This window comes from Ammodytes marinus (assembly GCF_949987685.1).
Source record: "Ammodytes marinus genome assembly, chromosome: 20".
NCBI lineage: Eukaryota > Metazoa > Chordata > Actinopteri > Uranoscopiformes > Ammodytidae > Ammodytes > Ammodytes marinus.
The window spans coordinates 16,878,463-16,894,161 of NC_137224.1; the positions used below are offsets into that span (position 1 = coordinate 16,878,463).

Below are 15,699 nucleotides of genomic sequence, written 5' to 3' on the forward strand. Positions count from 1 at the left end.
AACTTATTTCTTTTTTGTGAATCTAGCTATTTATTTACTTTGGAACTTTACTGCAGGACTTTTTTTTATTTTAATGCAGGGGCGTATTCAGTAATGGGCCTGGGGAGCACTGGCCCACCCACATTATTCACTAGTCCACCTGGCCAAATTCGATCCAAAAAATATTTGCGGTTGATAAACTCTACCACCACAACAATGACGGAAAAAAAGTAATATAAAATGTCGGCATAACTGTATGTTGCTATTATATCGTCTTAGTTCATTCTCAAGCATATACGATTTGTAGTTTAGCAACTATAGCACTTAAAAGACATCCTCGTGCTTAGCTTGTAATATAAACCCTACAATTACTGCGGCTTGGGACTTCACATCCTTTTCATATAATCCCTGACAGCTAAATGCCTGTAGCACAATATTGCTCTCATCAGCTCCTTAAAGACCTGTTATCACATTCATTAGTGTCGAGAGAAGAGAAGCCAGCTTTTATGAAAATAGGATGGTATTTGACATGTTTTAGTAGCAACACACAATGTATAGACTTCAGAGTGACAAGATCAGTAGGATCTGTGGTGCAGCTAAAGGTTTTTCATACAGGCCTACTTAGATTATGAGCAGTAACACCATCATCCAAGGAGTCATTGATGTCCTTTGATTTATCTATAATTCACAGTTATTCTGCATGTTGAATGGCTCCCATGACATATTATTTGACAATGTTAGAGGATTCCTTTAAGTCTTAACCTCAACTCATATTTCACCCTATTCATTTACCTCTGAATGCCTTCATGATTACACATTGACTTCCGTTTCTTTTACGAACGACTTAACTTTTCCCGCAATTAAGAAATGGCAAGAAGATCCTTGAAATGACTTATAGATTGGAAAGCAATCGATGGTTAACTAAGCCCTGCCCCGTAGTTACTGTGTTGTTGGTGTTTTCTTTTGTTGCGTTTTTCATGTTGCACACCTGTAGCTAACAATACAATGGCAGACTTTCCACTCAATATTCTTAGTAATTTTTTAAACAGTGTCACACTAACAAAAATAGGCTTTAAAAAAAATTAAATAATCGAGACCGTACATTTTGTCTGAAATGAATTGTCAGGTTTTATGGTTTAATTGGTTGTAGCTAGCTAAATCAGCTATCATTAGCTTCACAAGTTGCTTGAAAACACTGTCTCCAACAGCTTACTACGTTGAGTTCTCGTTAGCCAGGCCATGTTAAGGTTTGCAGCTTACATTAGCTTGGGGGGAAAGGTTTAGCGAAGATTTGGGATTGTACATTCCCTGTTTTCACAAGGTCTTACAATCACTAAATGCACTAAATAGCTTTTTTATTGTCCAATATCTCCATGCTCAAGTATGGTGTAAACACAGGACAAAACTTGAGAGAGATCAGTGTAATCACTAAGAGATTTCATTTGCTGGTAAATTGCCTTAAAGGTACAATGTGGGCCTGCCTATTAAAACCTGCTCACAGTATAATTAGCAAACCTCTGACAACCATAAGCAATGATAAGCCATTCTCCGGGTAATATTAGCAAATGCTGGACGTGTGATACAATGTCTCGCTCTCAACAGACGTCTACCAGGACACAGGCTGAGTAATTAATTGCTGTGTGTCTGATTACCACTGTTATTATCATTGGCAGAGGGAGGAATCTGACTCTGCCAAATCGACTAATTCCTATTTAATGAAACTCTTGTGCCTGCCAGCATAATCACTACACAAACAGCTGTACACTATTGAACTAAAGTTTGATGGAGTTTCGGTCTGTCCCACTGACTGTAGCAAGTCAATGCAACATCAGTTCTCCAAGATGTCGTTCTAAAGCAGAAATAATATACGGCCCTGTTGCACTACTGTATTACAGTTTTGTACGATCGCACGAACACTAAAATCAAAAGTATTACACAATTATAAAAACCTTAAAGGTCCCATATTATACACTTTTCGGTACTATTATACACCATATTATATGGTCTTAGTGGTCCCTAATACGTTTTTCTTTAATTGTTTGCTGAAAAAAACTTTCAGATAATTTATTGTACTATGCTGATGTTCAGCTAATCTCACAATGGCCTATCTTTTAAAAAGAGCTGCAGCTCCCCTCGTAAATATACAATCTTTGAGCTCCCCCCGCCCCCTGTCCGGAAGCGAAGCCAGATACGCCTCGCCCTCTGTCTGTCTGGGCCGTGGACCAATAAGAAATAGGGGTGTGGGCTGCACAGTGGAAGCTTCTGGCTTTCCAGTTTGTGAGGTCAGAAACGAGGAGAATTCTGACTGGAGTATATTGGGGGGAGGGGTGGGGGTTTCAGAAAGGGGGAGAGTGAGAAAAGGAGAGATTGTTATTTTTTAAAATATTTTGGCAGTCTCTAGGCACACCGTGGACCCATGGATATGTTAGAACACATTTAAAAAGTGCATTTAGCATAATATGTGACCTTTAAACTCAAGAAGCAAACCTTTGGCCCATATGTGCACCACTATAAGCACAAAGTCAGCCTCACACTTTTTGAAAAACAATACAGTGATTTGCAAAACACTAAACACACTTAAATACATTAGACACAGAAGTATATCATGTCACCTCATTGAAATTCCAAAGCACTGACTGTCAAACTACCAAACACATGAGCCAGTCAGTAAACACAGCCCCCAAATGCACAAATACATGATTGCTTTATTGTAGACACTCCAATCAGGTTCAAGCACTATACAAATGCAGCAGGTAAGTTCACCTGCCTTTACAGTAACCAAAATGGAAGGAGTCAGAATAACAGTGAGAGTGAGGGGGTTGAATCCACAGAGGAGATCGGGTCCTCCTCTGTCATGCCAATATTAGCCCTTACAACACACCTCACATACTCACATTTTTAGACTGATTGCAAAACATAGTCACAGCAGGTAAACAAATGCACCAGATTCACCAGTCATTTGAGACAATGTCATTCCACCATGCTGCTCTGGTCCAGAACTGGTTTCAACACCACCCACAGTTCACAGTTCTATACCTTCCACCATACTCTCCTTATCCAGTTTTTCTCTGCTTGGCGGTGGAAGGATGTGGATGAAATTCTCTGGACAGATCCAGCTAGGCGAAGAGATAATGTCTAGTATTTTCTATACTGTATTTTCTGTTTCCTTTATCAGATTTTTTAAATGTATTTACAGTATTATCTGTAATTTGTAACCTGTACTGGATACAGTATTGTATGTGTGTTGTTGTTTGCTGGGATAACAGTGTTATGCAGACTACTGCACACATGTTTTGTTGTGATTTTCCATGTTGACTGATTTGGGTGTATGGAGAGAAATACATTCTACTGTATTTTCCTCAGTCTGCAGCATTGGTCTTGTCAAGTGTTTGGTGAACTTATTGTATATTTGCATTTTCTCTGTGTACTTTTTATACATTACTCAAATCACTGAGAAGTACAATTACTAAAAGTGTTTAAGGTTAGCAACAGCAGTGTGTAACTGGTTCAGACAGAATTAAGTAATATGAAAAGTGTGTGTTTCGTTTCATATGGTGACAAAATATGTTTTTTTATAAAATAGTGTATAGTTTTGAAAAGAGTGTTCCATTTTGCAAAGGGTCTGAGGTGTTTTGGTAATTGGGTGTTTAGTGTGCTAATTGTGTGTAGTGTTTTGAAAAAATCGGGCCCTGTTTTCAAAATCGTGCTTAAGAAATCGAAAAAAACTGTAAAGGGATGGTGTGTGGCCTCGATCACACACAGAACTGCAAAGATGCTTTTTGGACTTTAGTTGGAACATTATTTTCTACACAACTATGTGCGATCAACTACCTCTGCCACTAGAACCCAACTGTTATCGTGTGTTTGTATAGAAATACCAAAGCTGAGTTTTAATGAAGTCCCAATCTTTGTGTGATACATGAATAATTATGGCACGAATCGTGTTAAAACTGTTATCCCCAAAGCACTGGAGTGCTATTAACTGTAACGATGAAGTTCCTGTCCAACAAAAGTGATGACAGACTCCTCTGGTAGGATTTTAATAATGTGTGAAGGAATGGCAGCGTGTTGTGCCGGTTCAAGGGCCTCCTTAAGTCGATTCCCTGCTGGCTGCAGGTTTCGCTCAATATGCACCAGGACCCCCAGACATCCAACAGTTTTTTTCCGAAGGCCATAACTCTCCTTCAGAATCCACCATAAACTTTACAAAGAACTGTATTACCTCCATATTAAATGCCTTGCACTTGCACTTCACCTCTGATTGGGTTTCACAATATTTGAAGCGCTTTGCAGTTTTTTTAATCTTTTTTATCTAGTTTTTGTTGTGGATGGAATATTATTTGCTATACCTCAGTATGGTGTCCTATTTATTACTTTATCGCCACCAAGTCAAATTCCTGTGCACTTCTGTACATTTGGTGAATAAAGCAATTCTGATTCTGGTTCTGAATATCATAACTTCAGTTTGGACATCTTGTTCTTGCATGTCCTTCACAAGTTCCAAACTTCATGGAAGTGCAATACTGATCCATTGGAATACTCTGTTGGATACTGAGCTGAAAATTAAATGAAATAAAAGATTGGTTTGCTCTATGTTCTGTGAGAATGCAGACCTGAAAATGGGCATTGGTTAAGTTAAGGTGTAATACGATTGGTCAGGCACATTGGGAATGGGGATGATGCCAGGTCAAAGATCTAAACTCTTTAAATGTTTATTAGAAATATTTTTATTTACAGCTGATCAAATGACTTTGTGTATTGTGAAATAGGATACTTAAAGTGCGAACTGGCGGAAAATGATCTCCCTACATAGATCATCCCTATACAGTTACATTTCAGTTTCTGTTGATGCTAGCGGCACCTTTGGATAAAATCAGTATTTCTTTTTTTACAACACCAGCTCACAATCGCGTGTTCGCGGTGCATGCATTTGTTGCAATGAGGTAATGTATTTATATGTGACTTTGTAAGATTAATAATGGTAATTATGATGGTGAAGCAAAGTAAACTTTGATTTAGTAACATTCAGGGAACACGGGCTTTTCCGGTCTGCCTGACGTGAATAGCTTTGTCTAAGTCAGACCTGTGCAAAGCCATTGATAATAACTACAGTTTATAGGAATTTTGTTGTTTTCGCTGATGGTCTCTTTTGCTGTTACAGGTCATCTATACTCAAAAGAGGAAAAGTGAGACCCTTTTGTAAACATTTAAAAGTTCCTCGTAGGATGTTTTATTACTGTGGCTGTGATGAAGAATGGTTGGACATTTATTTATACAGCGTATTAAGAATAATGAAATTGGTCTTATTTTTCCTCTTTTGGGGAATATAGAAAAACTATACGTGCCTCTCTAACTCTGGGATGAACATATTTTTGCTGCCTCGGGAAAGAAATCAACAAATCTCTCCTATATTTCTCATGAATTTTTCAATGTATATGCATCCACAGGCTCCCGAAGTATTCAGAAATTGCATCTAGGAAATGCTGCAAAGGGTTGCCTGACAATGTTGGGAGGAGAGTGAAAAAGAAAGTTGAGGCCATCTCTTCACATCTATGCTTTGACAATGTTTGGTAATCCCCCAGCGATCGGCTGCAATGAATGTATGCATGAGTTTGTGACATTTGACGTGCGTTTGAGGAACACAGCGCATACACATATCGTCTCAAACACACAGTTTGTTTGCCAGTTCCTGTCTGGTGAATCTAAAGAGGACAGAGAAGCCGTAGGTTATTATGCGAGCTGATGAGACTTTAATAAGTCAGATTAAAGTAAAAGAGCTTCCAATCAGGGCTAGGAGTCATCTTAATTAACGTTTTATTATGAAGTCTCCATAAAACATGAGGCACTTTAATGCATCGCTCATTAAGATACCTGCCAAAAAGTAACATACTGAGCAGAAGGGACCGTCTTGATCTTCTCCCTCCCATTTAAGCAAGTTAAAGGCACTATGTTATGACAAAATACATTAGTTAAAGTATGTCCCAATTGTACGCCTACTGCATGCAAACTACATTGTTTTTATTGTCAGCTGTAGGACTTAGTATAGTTAAAAGGAATAGTATGTGATTTTGAAGACGGGGTAAGCCTTGGTCTCATGAGTGTTGTTGGCTTTGCAGGTGGATGTTTTATTTCTTTCTCTTCTCAAGCCAGAAAACACTTTTGAAGTCCAGATTCTGGTCTGGCATAATAGATCAGTTCCTCTTGGTTAAATTCAGTCACAAAGCAAAACCCCCTACTGGCTTTATTCACCATGTGGCCGTTATGGGCAGCTTTAATCAGTGGTGTAATGGTACATTTTACTTAATGTCTTGCTAATTAACAACCCATGTGCAAGGATGGATTACCAAACAGTCCCCAGGTACAGAGAGGATGCTAATAATAGGTTTTGATTATTTTATTCACTGCAAAAAATGTTTAGGGCATTGGTACATTATAGATTAGCCTTGAATGATGAACATAATTTTTAGTTGTCAAGAGGAGTCCTGCGTCAACATCTGGTTTAAAGAACTTCAATATTTAGTTTTAATTGGCTTTCATGGGGCTTATTTATCTATTTTTTGAGAATAATTGTATGCAAATGAGGAGAGAGAGAGATGAGGATGGAATGCAACAAAGCTCCCCCGGCTGAACTGTTGACTTTGAGCTTCTGTTCAGTTTCGAAACCCATAGATCACAGGAGCACTTGATGCATATTCCCAATAAAGATGTGTTTAATAAAACTGAAGCAAAACACAGCATATGTGTGTGGTTTGCACTGGGCTCAATGCCAACTTGGTGACAGGGTGTACACACATGGTACAATGGACAGTCAAGGCCAGGACAGAAGTGAGCCATGGGCCCCAATTCAACTTTTATGCTGAATGTCATTTAGTTTCTGATGACTTTAATCAGGCACAAATTAGTTCAAGAACAGGGACCATAGGAGCATACTTAATTCAAACTTCTCATGCCCTCTCTAAGACCTTGTGAGGGCATGGACCACTTAAGGTGTTAATAGTACTTTAGTGGCCCATATTAGTAAATCAAATCAACACAAAATAATTATAATCCAGATTTGGGATTATATGAGTCCCAAACTAATTGGTGATAGGTCTGTTCTTTAAATCATGCCTGCATTTTACAGACATATTTTGACTTGACTTTGTAATTAGCACTGAGGCCTTGTATTGAACACCGCTGTGGAATCAGTTCCTCCTCTAGGGGTGAGCATGTGAAGTAGCACAGCAGGGAGAGGATCAAATGGCTATTGGTGCTGGGCTTAGTGGGGCTTCGCACACAAAGTGGCCAGGTGTGTATGGACTAAGCAGTAAGTTTTCCTCTTACTGGAACAGATTAAACAGAACAGTGTTACATGAAAATGATTTTAACGGATTTTCTAGAGAATGCTTGTTGTCAACATCTCCTCTTGACTAGGCTACATTTCTGTACTGTGTGTGCCCTGAAATAAATCCAGTGTTAATACACAGCCTAGCCTCTGTAACCTGGGATGTTGCTGCTAGCAATGGTAGACCCTTTTGTTTACAAACCCTTTGTGTACATACCTGTTTACAGAGCCTAGGCTGTGCATTTACACCAGCTTTTTTCTCAGCTCACACACAGTAAAATAACAGGTAGTGGATCATGAGGAGATTTTCACTGATTTGGACAAAAAGTGATTTTGACTACACCTTTAACTGTGAGAGAGTTTGTAACTTTGGTAACTAATTAGCGCACCTTTACGCACGGCGTGGCTCCGGCCTGTGCGTAATGGGGAGAGCGTTTTCACGTACCTATTGCGGTTCCAAAAGCTTTCTCTTCTCTTCCACGCGACTCTTACGTCACTTCAGTGCCCCCATGGCGAGTGTCTCGGAGTGCAACTCGAACTGATTGCTGGAGGACGCGGACTTCCCCCAGGAGTAGAGGCTGGGCGGCCGCTGCTTGAAGGAGGACGTGTACCGGTAGAAGCTCCGGTGCCGGTTCTTCAGGTACTCCCTGTAGTTCTTGGTGAGCAGCGTGTAGAGGAAAGGGTTAATGCAGCTGTTGCTGTACGTGAGGCTGGCCACGAGGTAGTTGATGCAGGTGTGTGTCTGCGAGGCCAGTCTCAGCGGCTTGGTGTGGTACAGAGGCAGCAGCTGCCAAATCCAGAACGGCAGGAAGCACGCCCAGAACACCAGCACGATGGTGAAAATCATGATCAGCACTTTCTGCTTCGGCGACCGCTTATTGGCACCCCCTGCTCCGCTGCTGATCACGGAGTTGCGCTGGGACTCCAAATAAGTGCGCGCTAACTTGACGTACAGGTAGCCGATTATGAGCCCCGGTGCCATGATGCTCGTTCCGAACAGGACTGTCACGTACACTTTGTAAGCCAGGGGCGCCCATGTGGGTGCGCACATCCTCTTGACGCGCCCATCCGGTGCAGTTTTGGTGGTCTGCGCGACCATTACCATCATGGGCAAAGTGAGGAGCAGCGAGAGCAGCCAGACGCCCCACGCCAGCGCTTTGCGGTAACTCTTGGAGCGTCTCACGGTGTCCAGCGGCTTGGTGACGGCCAGGTAGCGCTCCGTACACATGACGGTGAGCGTAAAGATGCTCGCGTGCATGGTGAGCAGGTCCAGGCTGAGCAGGATGCGACAGCCCACGTCGCCGAAGTACCAGTCCTTGAGGAAGTAGGTGGACACCACGAAGGGGATGGTGGAGAGGTAGAGCAGGTCTGCGAGCGCCAGGTTAATGATGGAGATGTACATGGAGGTGGCGAGGCGGATCGAGTGGCACATCACCACCAGCGTGTACACGTTCCCCGACACGCCGATGATGTACACGACGGAGAGAAGCGTCCCGAAAGTGGCGGTGATGACGAGTTCATGATCCACAACGCTCCCGGAGCTGCCACCACCGACCCGCGGCGGACTCGTTTCATTGTTAAAAGTGTTGTTATTCATCGCTCTCCCTCTGATGATCTCCTCTGAATGTTGTTGTTTTTCTTTTGCTCCTCCGTGCGTTTGGACGGCGCTGGAGAACTTTGGAGAGATGTGCGCACCGGCACAGGTTGTGTCTCGCGCGTCCGCCTCTCATCCGCTCACTGCCTGATGCTCTTTGCTCCTGACGTCACCACTGTAACACTCACACTGAAGATCTTTCAAAAAAAGAAAACAATGTATGTGAGATATGCAACCGTGTCATGGCTGCAGCTGTAAATACTGCTCAGCTACATGGAATAAATATGATCCATGCGGGACAGTCAGAAGAGGAGAGGATGCTCTGTCTGTCTGTATTAGACAGCAAGAGATTTTGATTTAAAAGTTATGCTTTGATGGGCCATTTAAAATTAGCCGGGAAATTGTCAGTTAAAGCCACAAAGAAAAGTTAATTTAAACCACAGACTTCACTTTTATACTCCATCTCCCAATTAATCTCCAGTCTGTCAGCTCCACGCTGCAAATGAGATTGATAAGGAGGAGTTGACCCAGCATATAGTTGATTAATCTTTCCTCTTTCACTAACCTCACGTGACATGGACTGTTGGAGCTCATACATACACTGAAAACGTCTATTTCTGTTGTTTCAAATCAGGTCCTTTTCATGTGCCATGTTGGTCGAACTGGCACCTCAGCATCCATGTTCTTAAAGGTGGAGTTAGCGATTCTAGAGAACCCTTGTTGTCAAATTCACTTTTTGTCAAAATCAGTGAATATATCCTCACAATCCGCTACCTGTTCAGTACACTGGCCAAAATGTGGTGTTAATACACAGCCCATGTATGCCCGTGTTGACGTAAACTGGTACGTCAACACAGGGTATGTAAAGAAAGGGGGGCCACCATATAGCAACATGCCCGTTCATAGAGCCTAGGCTGTGCATTAACACTGGATTTTCAGTGCATACATAGTCTACACAGTAGGCTACAGAACAGTAGTAGATGGACGACATTTTCGCTGAATTTGACAAAAAGTAATTTTGACATAAAGCGTTATCCAGACTCTGACTTCACCTTTAATGATCAGTCCATTTATTTATATTTATATTTTATTGTTCTATTTTTACATTTTGATTGTACAATTATATTCAATATTTTTAGTTTTGTTTATTCACACGTCATGGTCATCATATGTTTGAGAAACAATTTCATGGTTCACTTTATGGCAATGTAGGACGTGTGAGATGGGGCACCCCCCACATCAGCTACTAAAAGCTTTTCGGATGGAGTCAAACAGGAAGATCGCCTACAACCGAGAAAAGATTTGAATCATTTGATGCAGAGATGTGAAAATGTGAATATTTGAAGAGTGTAAAAGAATCTCACACTGGTGCGTTTCTCTTACAGATGTAGAACTACTTGTGAAGGCTGCAGCTTCAGTTCAAAAAGTTGGTTCAATTAATGCTCTCTATGTGCAGCACCTAGCCTGGCACCGATCGCCTACATACTTCCGCTCAATTGTAATTTCCCTTCAGTAGTAAGTCTGGACCTGCGGTATATTCCTCTGTACAATGAAATGAAGTATGATGGTCTGGTAGGACCAGGCTATGCAGCACCCTCAGTTGCCTTCAATGTTCAAGGACAAAAGTTGTATGAGAAAAGACTAATTTAACATAAGTGGAAGTATTTGTTGGCAAGGTGACCTTTAAGCATCCAATCAGCCTATCGGAGAGCAAGACATGGAAGCAGACATATTTTATTTTTAGTAGTTCTAAACACCTTCTCTATGTCCCCCTATATCATACACAAAGTTGTCCTCTCATTGTCATTTTCTCCATGTCAGTGGCGGACAACGCTCTCTCTCTCTCTGCCCCCTCTTGTCTTCCTAAATTGATGAGTACGTTCTGCGCCAGCTATCATGAGCCAATGTCCCAAGGAGTTTTAGGTGCCCACACAGACCCATCCGTCCAAACGTTGAGTGCTAATCGAGGCCAACTACGATCCTGTGCCATCCGTCCTCAAGTGTGGATTGAATGCTGTGTGTGTGCTCGCGTCAGGCTCGGTTTACAGCAGCAGCCTGAGCCAGAAATATTACAGTCATTTGTTGAGTCATGTTGGACTGAAAATACAAATGTCTGTTTACAGTTGCTTGCCACATTCACGCACGCACGCACGCACACACACACACACACACACGCACACACACACACACACACACACACACACACGCACACACACACACACACCACATCCCGCTAGATAAGTGATTGACTCAGATGCCACAGGACCGACAGCCAATACATTGCAGGAACATTATTTTGCTTCCTTTGATCTTGTGCGGCTTTGCACTTATGAGGCAGATTCTCACAGACATCAAGGATCGGATAAATGTGAATCCTTGATGAAAACACTTTTTTTTACTTAAATTTAAAGAAATAAAACGTCAGAGTGGCATGACCCGACGTGTCACATCAAGCTGTTGACCTTCAAATGCTGCTGAAGACGTCAGGTTGCAGATGAGGAGGCGCAATGTGGCAAACGCAGTGCAATTATGACTTTGAGCGTGGAGGTGTGTCTCGAAAGGCTATTGTTGAACATGTACTGATTTGTACATTTCTGAGCGAAGGCTGTGCAACGCTGGGCTGATGAGAACATATGAAGTATGAAGAGGCCAGAAACATAGGTTGCGTTCCGAATAACATACTTTCTACTATATAGTATGTAGAAAAAAGATTTAGGATGTCCCGATTCTTGTGGCCAGATTTAGGATGGTTAGAAGTACCCGGATGTCCTACTTCATGCGGCCAAGATTGTTAGTGTTGAAAAGTGCATCCTATTTGGGCGATTCTGACCCACAATCCAGTGCGCACGTGAAGTGACGTAACATCGATGAAGCCTCCATATGAAAACAAACGGGGATGCGACGGATATAAAAGCAAGAGGGAAGATCAAGGCGCAATGTTATGATGAAATAAGAGAGAAAAGTATGTCCCAATAGTATGCCTACTGCATCCTAACTAGATTCTTTTTATCGTCGGATGTAGTATGTAGAATAGAAAAAAGAAAGAGTATGCGATTCGGAACGCAACCATATATCCTAACTACCTTAAAGGAGAAGTAAGTGATATGGTCCTTTTAGCTAACTTCCTGTCAGTGACGGCAGTTAGCAGTCCCCTCCCTCGTCCCTACATCACCACCATATGAACACACAGCCGTCTTTGTCAGATAATGCCGCGATGGAGAGCAACAAAGCATCGTTCACGGGCACAGAGACCCGCCTCTTTGTAGCGCTCTGTCTCCCGATTGGATAAAACTAACGGAATACTCAAAATATTAACTGGCTATTACTGCAAAGTTGAATGACTGGGATAAATATGTTGTGAACTGTGCATTCTGTTTAAGTGATTGCTGTCGGAATATAGAGTGATTTAACAGATATATTAAAAAAATATATCACTTATAGGGCCTACTTCTCCTTTAAAGGTAGCCTACCAGAACAAGCACAGCACAGTACTTCATATGTTCTCAATCGCATACTCTTTCTTTTTTCTCATGACGTCATGTTCATACCTTCTATGCCCACAGTGATTGGCTGAAAGGGAATGAGAGCTAAGAGTGAGGTTGCGTTCCGAATCACATACTTTCTACTATATAGTATGTAGAAAAAAGATTTAGGATGTCCCGATTCTTGTGGCCAGATTTAGGATGATTAGAAGTACCCGGATGTCACCGTCATGTGTAGGATTTGAATGGAATGAGGAGCACACATCATTTGAATCAGGGTGATGGGTCATAAGAAGAAAGGAACAGGGAAAGAACAGTGGGAGAATATGGGAAAAGAAAGAGCATCCGCCAAGGAGAAAGAGATGAGAAGTGTGAGACAAGGAGTTCTGTATTCCGAATGTATGCGTCTCCAATCGGACATTGTTTTGTCCAGTCAAGGCCAGGCTCTCTTTTACAGGTACTTTAAGCTTAAAAAGTCATGTGCAAGAGTGAAAAGATTTCACAAGTTATACTCATTAGTATGTCTAATTAACTGTGTTGTTAATGAAAAAAAAACATTTTCAGGCTACAATTAGAAAATAACATTTCTTCTTAGAAATTCGCCACAGTAGCTTCATGTGGTTGGGGGAGCAATAGAGGACATGGCGTTTTCTAAATTGGTTTGTTGGGCAGAAAGCACATCAGCCGTTTGACCGTACAAGTCTCACTCTGAGTTTAGCAGCAACATCTCACAGATAAGACACGAGATGTTTGACACATTTAGAAGGTACTTTGGTAGTGGCTCTTTCAGCTTCATTGTAAACAGGACTTGTAGAGAAGGTCATTCCTGCCAACTGCAATAACAATGAACTTAAGATTTGATGATGAATTAAATTATTTGCTACTGAAACAAAACAATCTACCCAGGTGGATGTATTGTATCTAGATCAGCAGTGTGTCATTCTGTAACACGTTTGTCGCTAGCAAGAGTTCTCTTCCTTCTCACTGCAACATGGAGAAGCTTCCAACTGAAGATTAGCTTGTGACACCAAAGCATGTGCCAAGTAAACTATAGACCCTCTGCCGTCGTCTTAACTGCTTCCCAAACTATTTCTGTTAAGGCTTCAGATCGCGGTAGCTAGGGAAGACTTAAATTAGTTGAAGCCAGAAATCAAACCAACCCTTTACAGCACTGGACCCTCAGCCTACTCACCAACCTCCCCATCACAGCTTTTCCCTCCCCCTCAGACCTCCCAGTGACTTTAATAAGTATTTTACACTTGTAATCTTTGGACACAGCATGAATTGTAATCCCATGGAAAAAAAACACAGGTGTCCCTATAGGCCTACAGTGTGTTAGACAAACAACATTCACAGAACACACGCATTAGCTGGAGATGTAACATCTTGCACCTATTTTCTGTGAAGGTAGTGACCATAACCTTGTTTGGCACATTTAGTTACATTAGCTCTGGAGTTAGGAAACAGTAAGAAGTCGTCATTTAGCCCATTTTGAAAAAGGAACTACAGTATCTCAGTTAAGGGGTTTATTTAAAAGCAGACAAAACCACATGCATGCAGACATCTTGAGGCAAAAAAGATTGCATGTTTTCTTTCACTACTTAGACATATCCAACTAGAGCACAGCACCAGCGGTCAGGTTGCCACTGGTGTCACAGGCCAGAGCGCTGGTTGTCAGGTTGCCGCTGGTGTCGTAGCTTCTAGCGCTGGTCGTCAGGTTGCCATTTGTGTTGCAGCTCATAGCGCTGGCCGTCAGTTTGCCGCTGGTGTCGTAGCTTATAGCACTGGTCGTCAGGTTGCCATTTGTGTTGCAGCTCATAGCGCTGGCCGTCAGTTTGCCGCTGGTGTCGTAGCTTATAGCACTGGTCGTCAGGTTGCCATTTGTGTTGCAGCTCATAGCGCTGGCCGTCAGTTTGCCGTTTGTGTCGTAGCTTATAGCACTGGTCGTCAGGTTGCCGCTGGCGTCGTAGCCTAGAGCGCCGGTCGTCAGGTTGCCGCTGGTGTCGTAGCTTATATCGCTGGCCGGCAGGTTGCCGTTTGTAAGTAAGTAAGTAAGCAAGTAAGCTTTTATTTATAGAGCGCCCTTCACAGACCAGGGTCACAAGGCGCTTCACAATGCGCTTTACAGTCGGTCGTCAGGTTGCCGCTGGCGTCGTAGCCCAGCACACTAGTAGTACTCGGGTTGTTGCTGGCCTGGCGTCATTGGCAGGAACCACATCACTTTCCATGTTCATGAAATATTGGAAAAGCTTCAGGCGGCTAGCTGATGCCTCAGCATGGACTTCATTGATCACCATTTGTCCTGAAAAGGGTAGAAATGTTATGAACAAGTACAGCAAGAAGAAATTGAGTGATGTTCCCAAGAAAGACTGCCATGAGAAGTTTCTGCCAAAAGAACCATAAACAGACGTTAGACTTGCCCCACATTCAGATCCATCACACCCGTCTCCATAAAAATACTAATTATAGACATAATTTCAAGTAGTTAACATAAGCTTTAAACCTGACATTATATGGTCAATGTTACCATATACTGATCCGACACAGTTCTGTATTGTCTCCTCATGGAAACATGCAGCACACACATTTGACATTAAAGTCCATTTGCGAGGGAAAGTATATTAACTGAAGAACTGCACTTTAGGACAGTTATTTACTTATATTTACCTTTGATATTTCAGTTTGATCATATAATTTTTTTTGGTATAGCACCATGTACAAGAAATGCAGTTCAAAGTGCTTTACAATGATACAATTACATTCAGAGATATAACTCAAGATTGACATGATAATAATAGCAGAAATAGCAGTACAAATATGAAGTGCTTAGCTTTGTAAAGAAAGCAAACTAAAAAGAAGGGCATTTAAAGCATAAAAAGCCTCAGTTAAAGAATAAAAAATCCATTGATATTAATTAGTAAATAGACACAAATTATATATTATTTTATAAAACAGCATGTGTGACTCCATGTTCAGGATGCACATTTGACATGCTGGTACGCTATAGGTTAAAATATGTTTTTATTTTTTTAATATTTTGTTTTGGAATTTTCACTGCCTTTTTATTTTCATTGATAGTGCCAAGAGACTCTAACCACTACTCCACAAGTGCTTTCAAAAATATGTGTTTTAGGTCAGCTTACAAAAGGCCACAGTCTGCCACTGCCCTGCTACTACTACTACCCTGTTTCACAGTTTGGGAGCTGACATATGCTGTGTCTCAAATTTCCGGTCTGGTGGGGTCTTGAGGATCTCATCCTGCAGCATTGGAAGATCTAAGGGCTAAAGGAACATAAGGCAACAGGGAATCTGTGATGTAA

General features: G+C 41.8%; 1 protein-coding gene across 1 annotated transcript; it reads right to left on the reverse strand.

Annotated features, from left to right (window-relative positions):
* Positions 1–7,796: 7,796 nt before the first annotated feature.
* On the reverse strand, positions 7,797–8,900 carry LOC307266529 (urotensin-2 receptor; the record flags this gene model as incomplete). The annotated part of the gene is made up of 1 exon (XM_080048568.1): positions 7,797–8,900. One exon carries the CDS (start codon positions 8,898–8,900, stop codon positions 7,797–7,799), a length of 1,104 nt encoding a protein of 367 aa, XP_079904694.1.
* Between the last annotated feature and the right edge of the window lie 6,799 nt (positions 8,901–15,699).